Genomic DNA, 12,853 nt, shown 5'->3' on the forward strand with positions numbered 1-12,853 from the left:
TTGTCCAAGCATCCACAATTGTCACCATCAGAGACAACAGACCTAAATAACCTTTTGGTCTGTCAGGTTATGGCTACTTTTACACCTTATATTTGGTCTTGCCAGTGGAGAAAGGGGCAACAGGCAGTGACATACAATTTCCATGTGCAAATTAGTTTATAAATCAAATACGGCATTGGCGCAAAGATACTCAGGGTGAGTCCATTCCAGCATGGTAGGGTGTAGGAGAGCTTTCTAGTCTAAATGCAGTGTATCAGTAATGTACCTTTGCTGAGCCAGTCTGGGTCCAGGAGTGTGGTCTCAGTTGGATTTAGCCCGGTCGAATGCCCCTTGGCTCCATGCAGTGCCAGTCCAAGTGTCTCTTATAGGAGGGCTTCCCTTTCCAGGGGCACAGACTCTGTGTAATGCACTGTGCTACTGGCTCCATATACCTGTACCACCCTGTAACCAAGCTAGAAAAGCTCCTCCAGAAGGAGGTGAACCAAAGACTGCGTTGAGGGGACATCATGCCAAGCCCTCCTGCTGACAGTTCAGGTTTGGAGATGGAATCTACCTTCTCCTTCTTTGGGATTGTACCAGCCTTCCATGCCTATAAGCTGTGGAGTTTATATGTTTCAAAGCTACTAGCTAAACAAGAAAAGGAACACTGAAATTCATCAACAAACAGTAATAATTTTTCTAATAATAATTCCAGTTTTCTTTCCTCCCCTGTTGTCACTCACAGCTTCTCCTGTCTCTCTCCCCAGTGCTTTCATCTTAATACTATCTTGCCTTTCTTAACAAACTTCTATCCCACCCCCTTCTCACTGATACACTTCCCTCACCGATTCTGTGCTCCTAACCATAGCTCCCTTTGCTTCTGTGCCTTTTTATCTGTAGCCAACTTTGCTCTAGCTCCCTTCACTGGGCTTCTTGTGCTAACCCGCTCCAGAATCGCCATCTTCCACCTTCTTGTGCTTGTGCTCCTGGCTTTCTCCATCTGTCCTTTTCTCTTTCCAGCTGTTTTCTGGAGCAGCTGTTTCCACCAGCGCACAAAGCCCAGATGGCCGAGTACTGACTATAGAGAGACAGCCGTGTGATATCCCACTCTGCTCCTATAGTGGCAGAAATAGAGGGAATCCAGTCACATGGAGGAAACGTGAAGGGCTGAAGAATGCTGATGGTCTTCAGAGACGTTATATACTGACCCCCTGAGTCTCCACATGGATTATGTCTGGCTTTTCCCCGAGAACTCTGGCAGTTGGTCACTTCTGAGTAGTTTCACAAAGACAACGAAAGGCATTTCCTTGATTCCAGGAAAACCACCACATCTAAACTTGAAGTCACCATCCCAGAGGTACAAGATTTCCACAGTGAAAAAGCTTTGAGAATATCTGTACCGTGTGTGTAATAAATCATTTTTGTTCTGTTTTCAAAAGCAGGTCAATGGTTTTAGCCGAAGCTCAACAAGCAGCCCGCTTGTGGCGGACACAGCCCATGGAAAGTTCCATCCAGATAGTTTCAGGCTGACAAATTTTAAACAACCGTAAGGAGGGACTTCTAATGGAAAATGTTAGGAACTCATGCATGGCTATCCAGTCCTTCCAAACCACTTACTTTCCCTACTTAAAGTATGTGTGTGTGTGTATGTATGTATATATTTTTTTATACATATATTTTCAAACTGGCACCACTAAAACGATACTATTAAGAAAAAGTTGTTGCTGTAAAACTCCTTCCCTACTGAACAATTTTTGCCTGGGTTTTCCAGCCCAGCACTCACTTGCACAGTATAAGCAGGACAGTTGGAACATGGCATGCTGCCGTTTTAAGCCACAACTACAGTTTCAGCTTCCACATTTGGCAATTATTGGAAGAAGAGAAAATGATGGGCCTATTAAAGAGCCTGCAGCTGAGCTTGTGAAGAATCTTTGGGGTATTTCAGGTTCTAAGCATATCAGCAGCATAAGTGGAACAGAAAGCTTCGCAACATTGCCCGAGCTCTCCTTGCAACACAATACAACACTGTCCGGGGCAAGTGTAAGAACACTTCTTCTGCAGATAGATGATCTTGGCAGAGGTACCTTCTCAATGGCCATATTCCATTTACAAGATAAACATTTCACTTAAAACTCCTACTCTTTTTTAATTTTTTCCCCTATCAAGGAAAAGTCACCACTTCCCCAAATCACACGCATCTTAGTTTCCAGCGACATGAACCACAGGCTGAATGCTTGGTAACTCTCCATTAAAAACATCAGTACTTCTAAGTAATGACTGAAAACAACCTATCTGTGTTTAAAAAAATTTTTAAAAATAAAAAAACCCACATCCTACAACTTTTTTTTTGGGGGGGGAAAACTCCAGCTCTCCTCTGCTTGGGGCAGTTGTGAACTGTCACCTTGGCCCTGCAGGTGTCTGGAGAAGTTAACGCTTCTGACAAGAAGCTGCAAAAAGCGGGAAAACACGTCGAGCTGCTACTGTCGGTCCCTCCTTGGCCGGCTCCAACCCACCCGGAGTGGCACGGCCGGCGCGGTGCCACTGCAAGCGGGCGCCTCGCACCCCTACCAGGCCCCGTTCGCTGTCATCACGCACATCGGGGCCCACCCGCTGTCACCACGTGTACCGGGCCCACTCGTTGTCACCACACGCACCAGGAGACCCCGCCAACCCACCCGTGGTGCCACCCCCGCAGCTCGTCCGCTCCTCCCGCCGCCGGCCATCGCCACGGCCACCGCGGCGTGAGGCGTTGACCGCTCCGCTCCGCCCCGCTCCCGCCCCCGGGCAGCCGCGGGGCCGGGGAAACCCCCGGGGGTGTCGGGGGACGCGCAGGATGTTTTTCACTTCCCGTCACAAACCCGACGCCGCGGGGACGGGGGGGCTCCCTCAGGACGGAGCAGTTGCTTTTCAAATTCGAATCCGACCGTTATAACGGACAAACCCCACGCGCGGGCTCGGCCGCCTGCACACCCCCACCCCCTCCTTTCTGCCGGCAGCAGGTGAGGCCCCGGGCACGGCGAGGGCTCTCGGCCCCCGGCTCCCCGCCGCCGGGGCACGGCCAGCGCCCGCCCCGCCCCCGGCCGTTGGCGGCGGCCCCGCCTCGGCCGAGCGCCCCCTGCGGCCCGGCGGCCGGCGCGGCGGGGCGGCGGCCGGCGCGGAGCGAAGCCGTGGGGTGCGGTGCGGGCCGGGGGCGCGTGGCCGACGGGCGGTGGAAGTGGAGGAGGGTGGGGGGGATGCAGCATGGCCGAGCCGCCCGGCGCCCCGCACCGCACCACCGGTTCCACCTTGCTGCACCCGCTGAGCGGGCTGCTGGGCATCCCGCTGGACCAGGTGAGGCTGCGTGGCGTGCCGTGCTGGGGAGGGGTGGTGCCGAGGCGGGGAGGCTTCTTTGGCAGAGAGGAGTGTCCGTCCCGTCGCTGTCATCTGCCAAAGCGCCCCTGGGGGGGCGGGGAGCGGGGCCACCGTCCCCCGCGGAAAACCTTGGGGTCGGAAGGGGTTTCGGCGAGGGGAAGGCGCACGGCGGGGCCGGGCGGGGGTTGAGCCGGGCGGCGTCGCCGGGCGGGCTGGTTGCCGCTGCCGTAGGAGCCCTCTGTTTTCCCCGGCAATGCCCGGCGCTTTTCGTGGTCTTGCCAGAAGTGGCTGCTGCTGCCGCTGGATGCAGAAAGTCGCGGCGTTGCGCTAGCCGCGGCAAAGTTTGACACGCTTAAGTAGTAGCTCAGGTGCTTGCCCGCCTCTGGGCAGCTGTTTGGGAACGGGAGCTGTTTGGGAGCGGAGATGCAGCGTGTTCCCTACGAAGCCATTGCGTTCAGGCACTGCTTTTGTGGCTGCAGAGGTGGAGAAAGGCGGCACAGAAGTCTCTTTTCAGCCTGGTACAAGTGCCCCTGATGGAGTTGCAAAGGGCATCTATGGAGAGGCGTGAAACGCACAGGCACGCATTGGAGAAAGCGGTCTTACGGGACTGCCTAATATATTTTTGGCAGCGGTGTTGTCTGGTTGTTTACAGCCTCCTAGCTAAGCTGACCCCTAACAGGCAGAAAACATCTCTCCCCCACCGCCACCTTTTATTGTCTCTCAAGCCTGTCTGCACCTGCTGCCTTCCTGCATTCTGTCAGCAAGGAGGAAGTTCGGTCTGGAAGTTTTGTGCCGACGAGAAAAAGTCTCCACTGAACTACTAGGAGGTCGAGCCGTGCTCTAAGGAAGCAGGGTAGCAGAGACGCGCTGGTAAAAATCAACAGAAGATTGAGACTTATTTGCTTTCTTCTGTTTGCAGAGTGGCTGGTCCTATGTGTCGTTTTTTACTACTGTTTGTTTTTAAAAGTTGAGTAAGAAATAAATCATTTTATGGATGAAACCCCTACATCTAACCATGCCAGTTTTTCCTTTTTTAACAGAAAACAGGTTTTCATGCAAAAAAGAGATTTGTTGCTCAACGCTAGAACAGTCAAACAATAAAGGCCTATAATTATCTATAAGCTATTAATTTAGGAGAAGGTGCATGAATAGCGATAGCTTCTTTTTTGAGGTATTCTGTGCCATGACTGATGAATACAGGAACACCAAAGGCACCAGAAATAGCAAACGTTTACTGTTTCAGCTTGTTTGTGATGCCATGGCGTATGTACAGTGTTAGGCTGACTGGGTCACTGAACAATGAAGACTTGACAGACTGCAGTTTTTCTTCCTAAGCTTTCCAAAACTTGTTCTTCCATTTAGCCAAGGTGATACAAAGACGATGTTGTCTGTGGTGAAAATTCTCCCTATGCTCTTCCAGGCCTGAGGATGCTTCACTGCATCTGGTTATGTGCTGTGTTGGTCTCAGGGCCCCGGTCTTGTGGGTGCTGATGGTGGGCACCTGTATGCCTGGTAGTTTGTGACTTGAACCCACACCAGTAAGCAGGGAAGATGTGCTCCAGGGTTGGTGGTGTGGCTGGGCTGTGTGAGCGTGTGTGCAACCATAGGTATTGTCCGTGTGAATGACCGCACTGCCTCCAGTGGTGGGCTGTGAGGAACATCCCCCTTGCTGGAGTTCATCGCAGAACTGCAGCACAGCTCTGCTGAAATGCAGCTTTCCTCACCTGAAAATCACCTCTTCCACCCCACCCCACCCCCCCCGGCCCTGGACCCTGCTTCATTGTCCCTGTGAGATTATGCTATCAGTCATTTAAAAAAGTCTCCCACACCCCTCTTGTTCCACTGCAGTGTGTTGGACCATGCCAAGCATCAGGGATTTCTGCTGCCCTGAAGTAGGAAATACCCAAATCGCTGTGTGGAAGCGTTGTGCCACCACTGTCCCCTCAAGCGACATGAGTTTCAACTCCAACCCGCAGTGCTTACGCCCACAGAAACAAAATAATAACACTTTCAACAGTTCACAGAGCTCTTTTGCCACATGGGTTGGTTACCTTCTTCATTAGAATAAGACAAGGCTTTTGCTGAGGGGGAAAAGAAAAGTCCAGTTACACCTCTGCACAGAACTGAGCGTTGCATATGAAAGACTATTTTTGCTAGGTATGAATCCCACGTCTGGCAGGGGCTGGTTTTATACGAGTCCCTTATTGCGATGCTAACAGGCTCTCTAGGCCTTCCATGTGGTGGCTAGGCTGCAACAGGGAGATGATAATCTCTGGTTTGTCAATGTATGTCAGCGACTTCATGCTCGGCCTGTTGGATGGTGACAGCCTAAGTCTCCCTCCAGTCCGTGTAGCTGGCAGTTCCCCGTGGCTGGCCCTGAGCTTTCGAAAATGCCGAGAAGCGCTCAGAGAGCGAGCGGCAAAGGCACACAAGTGGAGTTTAGACCCTCCAGGTCTAAAGCCATGTATGTCTGCCTCTGTTAAGTGCACAAAGGACTCTTCCCTTCTTTTATAGAGATGGTTTTCCATGAGGTCTGTGCTATGAGAGATTTCAGTCCATGAGAATGACCAGAAAAAACATTGAGGTGCAGGTCCGAAAAATAAACGTCGTAATCTTTACTCTTTCATAGCAGGGTCAGAAAAGCTGAAGCAATGGTAGGTGGAAAATGTTCTGTCATCTAATAAGCAGTTATTGTATCACTCACTATGGGAAGCATGGATAAATATGAAAATGTCATTTTTCACATTGGTTGTTTTCTTCATTTTGAAAAATTACAACTTAAGTTTAAAAACAGTGCAGAATTACAGAGAGTGCAATTCCTAGCTGCACTGTGTACCTGGCAGACTGTACACATTTTATTTAGTAGACAGCGCACTGCATGAGAACACAGCAATGTTTTCTGCTTTAGATGCTAAAATAATCCTGATGTCTGAGCATGTATCTGCATGTCTCTTTAGTGGATGAGTTATCTTTGAATTTAGCATTGAAATATTATTTTTTAAGAAGTGCTATATTCAGTAACAAAATTAATGAGCCTGAAAGAGGATGAAAAGACTCTCTGTGTTCAATTCATCATCATATCCCAGGAAAGTAGACTTTGAAGTTTAGCTGACTTGCATTCTAAAAATATCTGGCTAGGTCAATGACACACCTCCAGCAGCATTTGGAAAAGAGTTTTGGGTTGGTTTTTTTCTTGTCGCATATGCCCCAAATCACTGATTCTGGAATGTCATCCATCCAGTATGCTTATACAGTAAGACTTGGCAAAGTATATATTTTTTTGTCATATATGCCCTAAATCACCAATTTTGAGACATCATCATCTAGCATAAATCGGTGAGGTATGGTAAGTTAAAGCTTAAACTTTTAATGGTGTAAATTTTGTAAACAGAGGCATGTGTTTATAAATACAGTGAAGAAATATATATGCTATTTAAAGGTATATTAAAAGTAAGTTTAATGTCATTGTTTATCCACATGGAGTTTTCACCATGCCTTCCTAAACACTAGGCATCTCTAGAAGTAATTCAGATTCAAAGGGTTAAGACATTTTATTAAAAAAAGTTTCACTTCTTAAGGTTATTTTGCAGTACTGTTAATATCCCAGGTTACCTGTTGTCTCGGAAGTATCAATCCAAATGCAAATCCTCAACGGATGCACAACAAACCTTACATTTTAACAGGCCTTACCCTGACCTATGTCAGACAGTACCAAGTTTGTTGACTTTCAGGGAAATGCATTCTATGTTCAAGGGTGCTCTCAAAAAAAAAAAAAAAAAGCGATGTTGTATGAGCATCTTCTCATGTTTATATCATTTATATCAGAGGGTTTTTAACTTTAGTGTTTTCATTGATGAGGCCAGACGTGGTTCCCCAAAGGGGAAAAAATGTGCTTTTAAACTTAATTTTGGATGCTTTGGCTGCTGGGTGTACACCTTATTTTTCATTTTAATCCTTTCATTGGAGCTGGTCTGCATACTTATGTTGTGGCAGCAGTTTAAATAAAACACTAACTCTGTGGGGGGACTGTGGGACATGCCTCTGAGTCTTGGGATAGTTGAAGTGTTAGAGATGTCTTCCCACTATTCCTTGAGTTTGAATAGCTCTCTGCCCAAAGCATGCTGATAAATTGGCTTAAAAAGGAGAAAGAAGAAAAAAATTATATGTATATTTTTTCCGTTTACAAAAATCCACATGAATTCTCATCCAAAAATCAGGGGTTGTTTTGCTGAACTTCACATTTTGCAGCTCTTTTGCTGTCCAACTTCAGTTTTGCTTCTCTGCTCTCTGGTTTAGCTAGTCAGCAGATTTGTTAGTCCCAAGCCTCTTTGCGTGGTTTTTCTAATCCACTTCTTGTGCAATGAAAAGCCAAATAAAAAAATAGCTTTCTAGGAACTCAACAGACTTAGGCTGGGAAACTTTAAGGTTGCTTTAATGGTCATCAGTAGAGGCATTAGAAGATGTAGTGCTGAAAGGGAAAAAAAAATACATTTTTAGAGATCGAAGCGAGATAAATAAAGGTGGAAGTTCATTGAAGACATTATCTGATTTTTACCTGAATAAAACTACTGTAAGGCAACAGGAACAACTGTCCATGTTTGGTATGAACTATGCTACATTTTGATTCTCTAATGCCAGTCATTCTGCAATTGAAAATTCAGTGTTTTCATTTTGAATTGCAGCTGTACTTGTCAGACTTAACACCTTCCTGCCTGACACCCTCAACTGCAAAAAATAAAGCTGTGTAACTTTTAGTTATTTGAGAAACAGTAAGCAAAAATTAAATTTGAAATCAACACCTTAAAACACATTTATAGAGACATATTGCTTAGGCTGCCAAAGCCGACTTTAATTTTGATATTTTCTGACTTTCAAGCAGCCAGATTTTGTAAAACTATTGTCCTTAAGAGAAATCATTATCTTTTTACTACAATGCCCTGAAGGACATGGCACTTGATTTAAAGAAGAGGCATAGTCTGGCTGACCCTGTTTTGGGTCCCCAGTTGAAGAGGTGCCTGCAAGCAGGGCAGCGGGGTGCACGGCATTTAGAGCAAATTCACTCTCTAACTTGTGCAGGGCCCACTTGTGCAGAGCCCAAGATTCTGTACGTTCCTGAGACAGAGGTATAGTACTTTCCGAAGATTAAGGCTATTTCCAAAGTATTTCTTTCTGTTCAGGTCAGCTGTTACTAACAATTGCAATAATACACATTTTCATCTGCCTTGGAAGCGTGTGCTGCCTTTTTCGACGTGTTCTCACTCAATTTGGCACTGCAGTCTTGAACCTCATGGCTGATGTCTTGATACTATGGGTGTAAATATTTCCACATCCCTCATGCCTTGAAAACAAAGTCTGTCCTATTAAGTTTTTCATTTGGCAAGGGACAAAAGTGCAACTGGAATCAGCCACTTGCAATTTTCCCCCTTTTAAGCAGTTTCCTTCTCATTTGTGTTAAATGAGATCTGGAAAAATAAATGTTGAAGCGCTGCATAAAGTTTCCCGAAACCTTCTCCGCACATTAATTACACCAGCACTGATTTAGTGGTGCTCTGCAGCTATTTTGAGACAATATAAAGTAGTGACGAAGACTCTTGGGCTCCAGCCTAGGGGTCTAGTCACTGAGCACAGAGCTGGCTCTGTGCTTTCAGGGGAGCCCCCAATGCTTAGGATTTACTGTGCGTTGGCCAGCCTGGCATGGTATTTAATGCCCTGATTGCTCCTTGGCTCCTGTTACTGTTCACGAGAATAGGCAGTGCTCGAGGTGGACTTGCCAAACTGCAAGTGGTGCTGGTAATCTCTGGGCGGGGGAGGGATTGGCATCAGTGTGGAGGTGAATCCGGCCTTCTATACTTGTCCAAAACCAAGTGAAAAGTCAGATGTCAATGGGCTGTGTTTCTTTTTGGAGTGAAAAAATCCCTCTGTATGTGACCTAGTAGTAACGGGTAAACTTGAGGGTACCAAACCTTATCTCCTGTATGCTCAGCTATTCTAGTGACTGTTCTTAAGGAGGGCTTCCAGAAACCCAGGCTTGCTCTTAAATGCACGGCATGATGCATAAATTTCTACTGTCCCTTACTAATAGTGGGAGTGTTTATGTTAACATGTGGGTTGGATCAGGAGTGCGCTTTGGGAATGAATCTTTGGACTGTCCCCACTTAGCACACCTTGCACATGAAGTGGCCACAGAGCATCAGCGCAGGCTTGCTTTCTGAGAGTATGGAGCTGATGGATGTGCCCCAGGAGCCTGCAGTGTTTCAGCTGCTGCAGGGCACACAGCCTGCAGCGCCAGAGTTCAGCTTCTCTGAAGCGAGACCCTCCCAACAACGAGTCATGTGAACGTGGGGTCCTCATCCTCAGCCGTTTTGCTCTTCAGACGTGCTGCTGCTATGCTGCGCTACTTGGTGAGATAGGCATAGTGGAAATCTCTGACCTTCACCTGGTGGTTTCTTCAGAGCATAGCACTGGTCAGGCTTGTTTGGTCACTTCTGACAGTGTGGAATCCAGTCTGTTGTGAACGGGGCTCGGCTGGATCAGCCTGTCCTGCTTCTGCCAATGGGAAGAACGGCAGGTGGAGAAAAATGGTCAAGGGTGGTCCTGCCCCAGAACAAGGTGGGATCTGATCATTCTCCCTTCTTAAGATCTTGATTGGGAATGATAATTTTCACCAGTCCTTTTTTCCCTGGTTTAAGGCACTTTAAACAGCTTTTGCAGAATCGTAGGTGAGCACCAAAGCAAAAACAAAAGTACAAGCAATAGTTTCTGACATAAATGTGTTTTGTAGAACTTTTTTGGGGGAGCTACTTGTAGTATGTTGCATCCTTTATGGAGTTGGGTGGAAAATAGTTTTTTTTACTGTGTTTTGGTCTTCCCTCATGATAAGAAAATTTCAAGCTCAAAAAAAAAGAAATCTCAATAATGTGAGAAAAAAACCTGCTAAACATATTTTTGTAATTAAATAAAATGAAACAACGCCAGAGTGCGTGTATCTGCATGGTAAGTCCCAGACAAAAATCTGTTAATCCTATGGAATAGCAACTTTAAAAGTTATTGGTCAGTATCAGATTATATTCTGCAGTCTTCAGTGAGTGAGTCAGGCTGGGGACATCTGGGAGGGAAAAAGGAGGCAAGAAAATACTCCTTTAGATTGGCCTTTTGGATTGCACACAGAATACTAAAAAACTAAGTAACAAATTCAGGCCAAGAAGGAAACTTCATCTGTTGGCTGTTGTGCACAGGGTGAGCGTTTGCTTCTTCTACAGGCCCTGGTCTTGTGACAAAAGCTCTAATTGGACTTGAACAAATTCTTCATTTGTGGTTTTCTGTTCAAGTGCAGTTTGGCACTGGTATGCAGATAGGGCAGGAATGGGGAAGGCAAAATGACAAGGCAAAACCCAAGACATTTGAGGACCCCCCCACTCCCAACATTTCTCAAATAACTTCAGTGTTTGTTTTCATGCTTATGTATCGGTTTTATTTTAAACTTTTTTTTTTAAAGGATTGCTGAGTAGAAAAGATTTAATTATTAACTCTTACACCTAGCTTAAATGACATTATAAACTGGTGAAAGTAGGTTTTTTCCTGTTATCAGTGCAAGGGAGTGTTAAAGAGTAGGACTGTATTGACTTTGTTTATCTCACATGCGCACGCACAGAGGGGAGGTTCAAATCACTGACTCCTATGATTTGCAGTAAGTATTTATACCGCAAATGCCAGGTAGAGCAACAATTTATCTATTTGAGAGAGAGTTAGAATTACTTTGTTCGCTCACAAGCAGAGTTGTCTTACATTTATACTTCCTATGCTGCAGGGTTTCTCAGGATGTTCTGCCAACTATGCTGTACTGAAGGTGAAAAACAAGTGTAGACAAATGGTTTGGAGACAGTGACTGGGAAGTTAAAGGATTTACTCTTTGAATTAAATCCAGTTTTTGATGGTAGTGTTACACATCCACAGTGAGTTGTAGACACTGTTAGCACCCACAGCTGTTTATGCCTTTGTGTGGATGTTTGTGTTTATGCGAATTCTTTTGAGGCAAAAAATTGTGGTCTGTAGTTGCCACAGCAACAATAACACTGCACTCAGTGTATGGGTGGGTTTTGCCTAATTTATACAAGTATGTTGAAAGTGTAGGCATGTTGCTGTGGTACATTGTGAAATATGATAGACTCTTAAGAAAGGAAACATTTGTTTGTTTTGTATTTGGAGAATGTAACTTTGATTTAGTGTTACCTTTATTGCTACTTCTCTGCTAGGGCGCTAGTTCCCAATTGCAAACGTAACATTGCAGAGAGGAAAATGGGCTCAGCAGTTTGGAGAAATAAAGTTTTAGAGATGCTCTGCTGATGCTAACGAGCAAATAAAATGAGGATTAGAACAAAGAATGGTCCAGGGCAGAGGGAAATGGGTGACATAATTATGTTTCTGTCCCATGGCAGTTGCTCTTGTAAATCAGAAGATGACTGTAGCTCTTTGCCATGAAACCAGAATAAAAATATGAACAAGATAGGAGAGGAAAAATTACAGGGTAGACTTTTTAAACATGCAAAAGCAAAGTGAAGGAATTGGGTTGTTTGCTTTAGAAATGTGATTGTTAAGAGGGATCGTGGTGAAAGTATACGTGAGCAGCATAAATGAAATAGATCTAGGACTTCTTCCTTTCTGTCTCCCAGTGTTTCTACATGTGAAGAGAAAAATGTGATAACATTAGAAGGCTGCAGATTCAACAGTGATTAAAATGAAGGTCTTTTTCATGCAGTCCAGAACTGGACTGTGAAACCCATTTCAACAGGGGGCTGCTAAGGCCAAGAACTCGGCCAGAGCCAGTGAGGACTTGGATGTTTATATGAAAAACATGAGTATCCAGAGTAAGATATTTCCTAGCTTAAAAGGGAAACCTTTGGGGAGTACGTATTCTTTTGCTGGATCCTTTCAGGGCCCATCCCGTCTGCAGATGCTGGTTTCTGGCAGCTCTGCCTCTGGTGTTGATGATGCTTTTGGGATCCCGAGTCACTGATGGCAGTCCCAAGCGCAGCTGCTCCTGTTACGGGTGAGTGGGTCTCCTAGAGTCATCATCCCCTCCCAGGGCTTGACCTGACACTGGATTTATTGCTTGAGTTTCTTCACATGGTGACACAGCAAGAAGCAGCAGATCTCTGTAGGGAAGATCAGCCAACTCCCAAGAGAGGTCAATTCTCCAACATTCCGCTTTCAAGGAGCCCAAGCTACAACTATCCTTCTATCAGTTTATATAGAAAGTAACTGGCCCTTTATATACTTTGCAATGTATTTCCCTCTTGGTTATCCTCTTATTTGTCTGTTCTGCTTTCTAACTGGCAGGTTTTTTTTGTCTATATGCTGAGCATTTCCTCTCTGTTCAGTTTATGCTGTGTTTCTTTAATGCTGTATTTGATGGTTTCGTCATCTGTATATTCTCTTTGAAGAGACTACACCAGCAGGTGTCTGGCGTAGTCTGCCCTCTTCCTTTGGTAGGGTTCTGACATACTGATCACTAGGCTGTTATCTG

At 45.8% G+C, this 12,853-nt stretch overlaps 1 protein-coding gene across 2 annotated transcripts in view; it reads left to right on the forward strand.

Annotated features, from left to right (window-relative positions):
• Window positions 1-2,804: 2,804 nt before the first annotated feature.
• The window catches only part of MBOAT1 (membrane bound glycerophospholipid O-acyltransferase 1), a 58,102-nt gene continuing 48,053 nt past the window's right edge, over window positions 2,805-12,853 (forward strand). Inside the window, exon 1 of one of the 2 annotated variants that reach the window (XM_074575823.1) lies at window positions 2,805-2,978. Coding sequence is in view for 1 of the 2 variants with exons in the window: in XM_074575822.1 (XP_074431923.1) it covers window positions 3,220-3,309 (90 nt within the window). In the remaining variant the exon portion in view is untranslated. Of the gene's footprint in view, window positions 2,979-3,119; window positions 3,310-12,853 lie in introns of those variants that run through there. The other variant, XM_074575822.1, reaches the window with a different exon arrangement.

Source organism: Larus michahellis, chromosome 2 (assembly GCF_964199755.1).
Source record: "Larus michahellis chromosome 2, bLarMic1.1, whole genome shotgun sequence".
Taxonomy (NCBI): Eukaryota; Metazoa; Chordata; class Aves; order Charadriiformes; family Laridae; genus Larus; species Larus michahellis.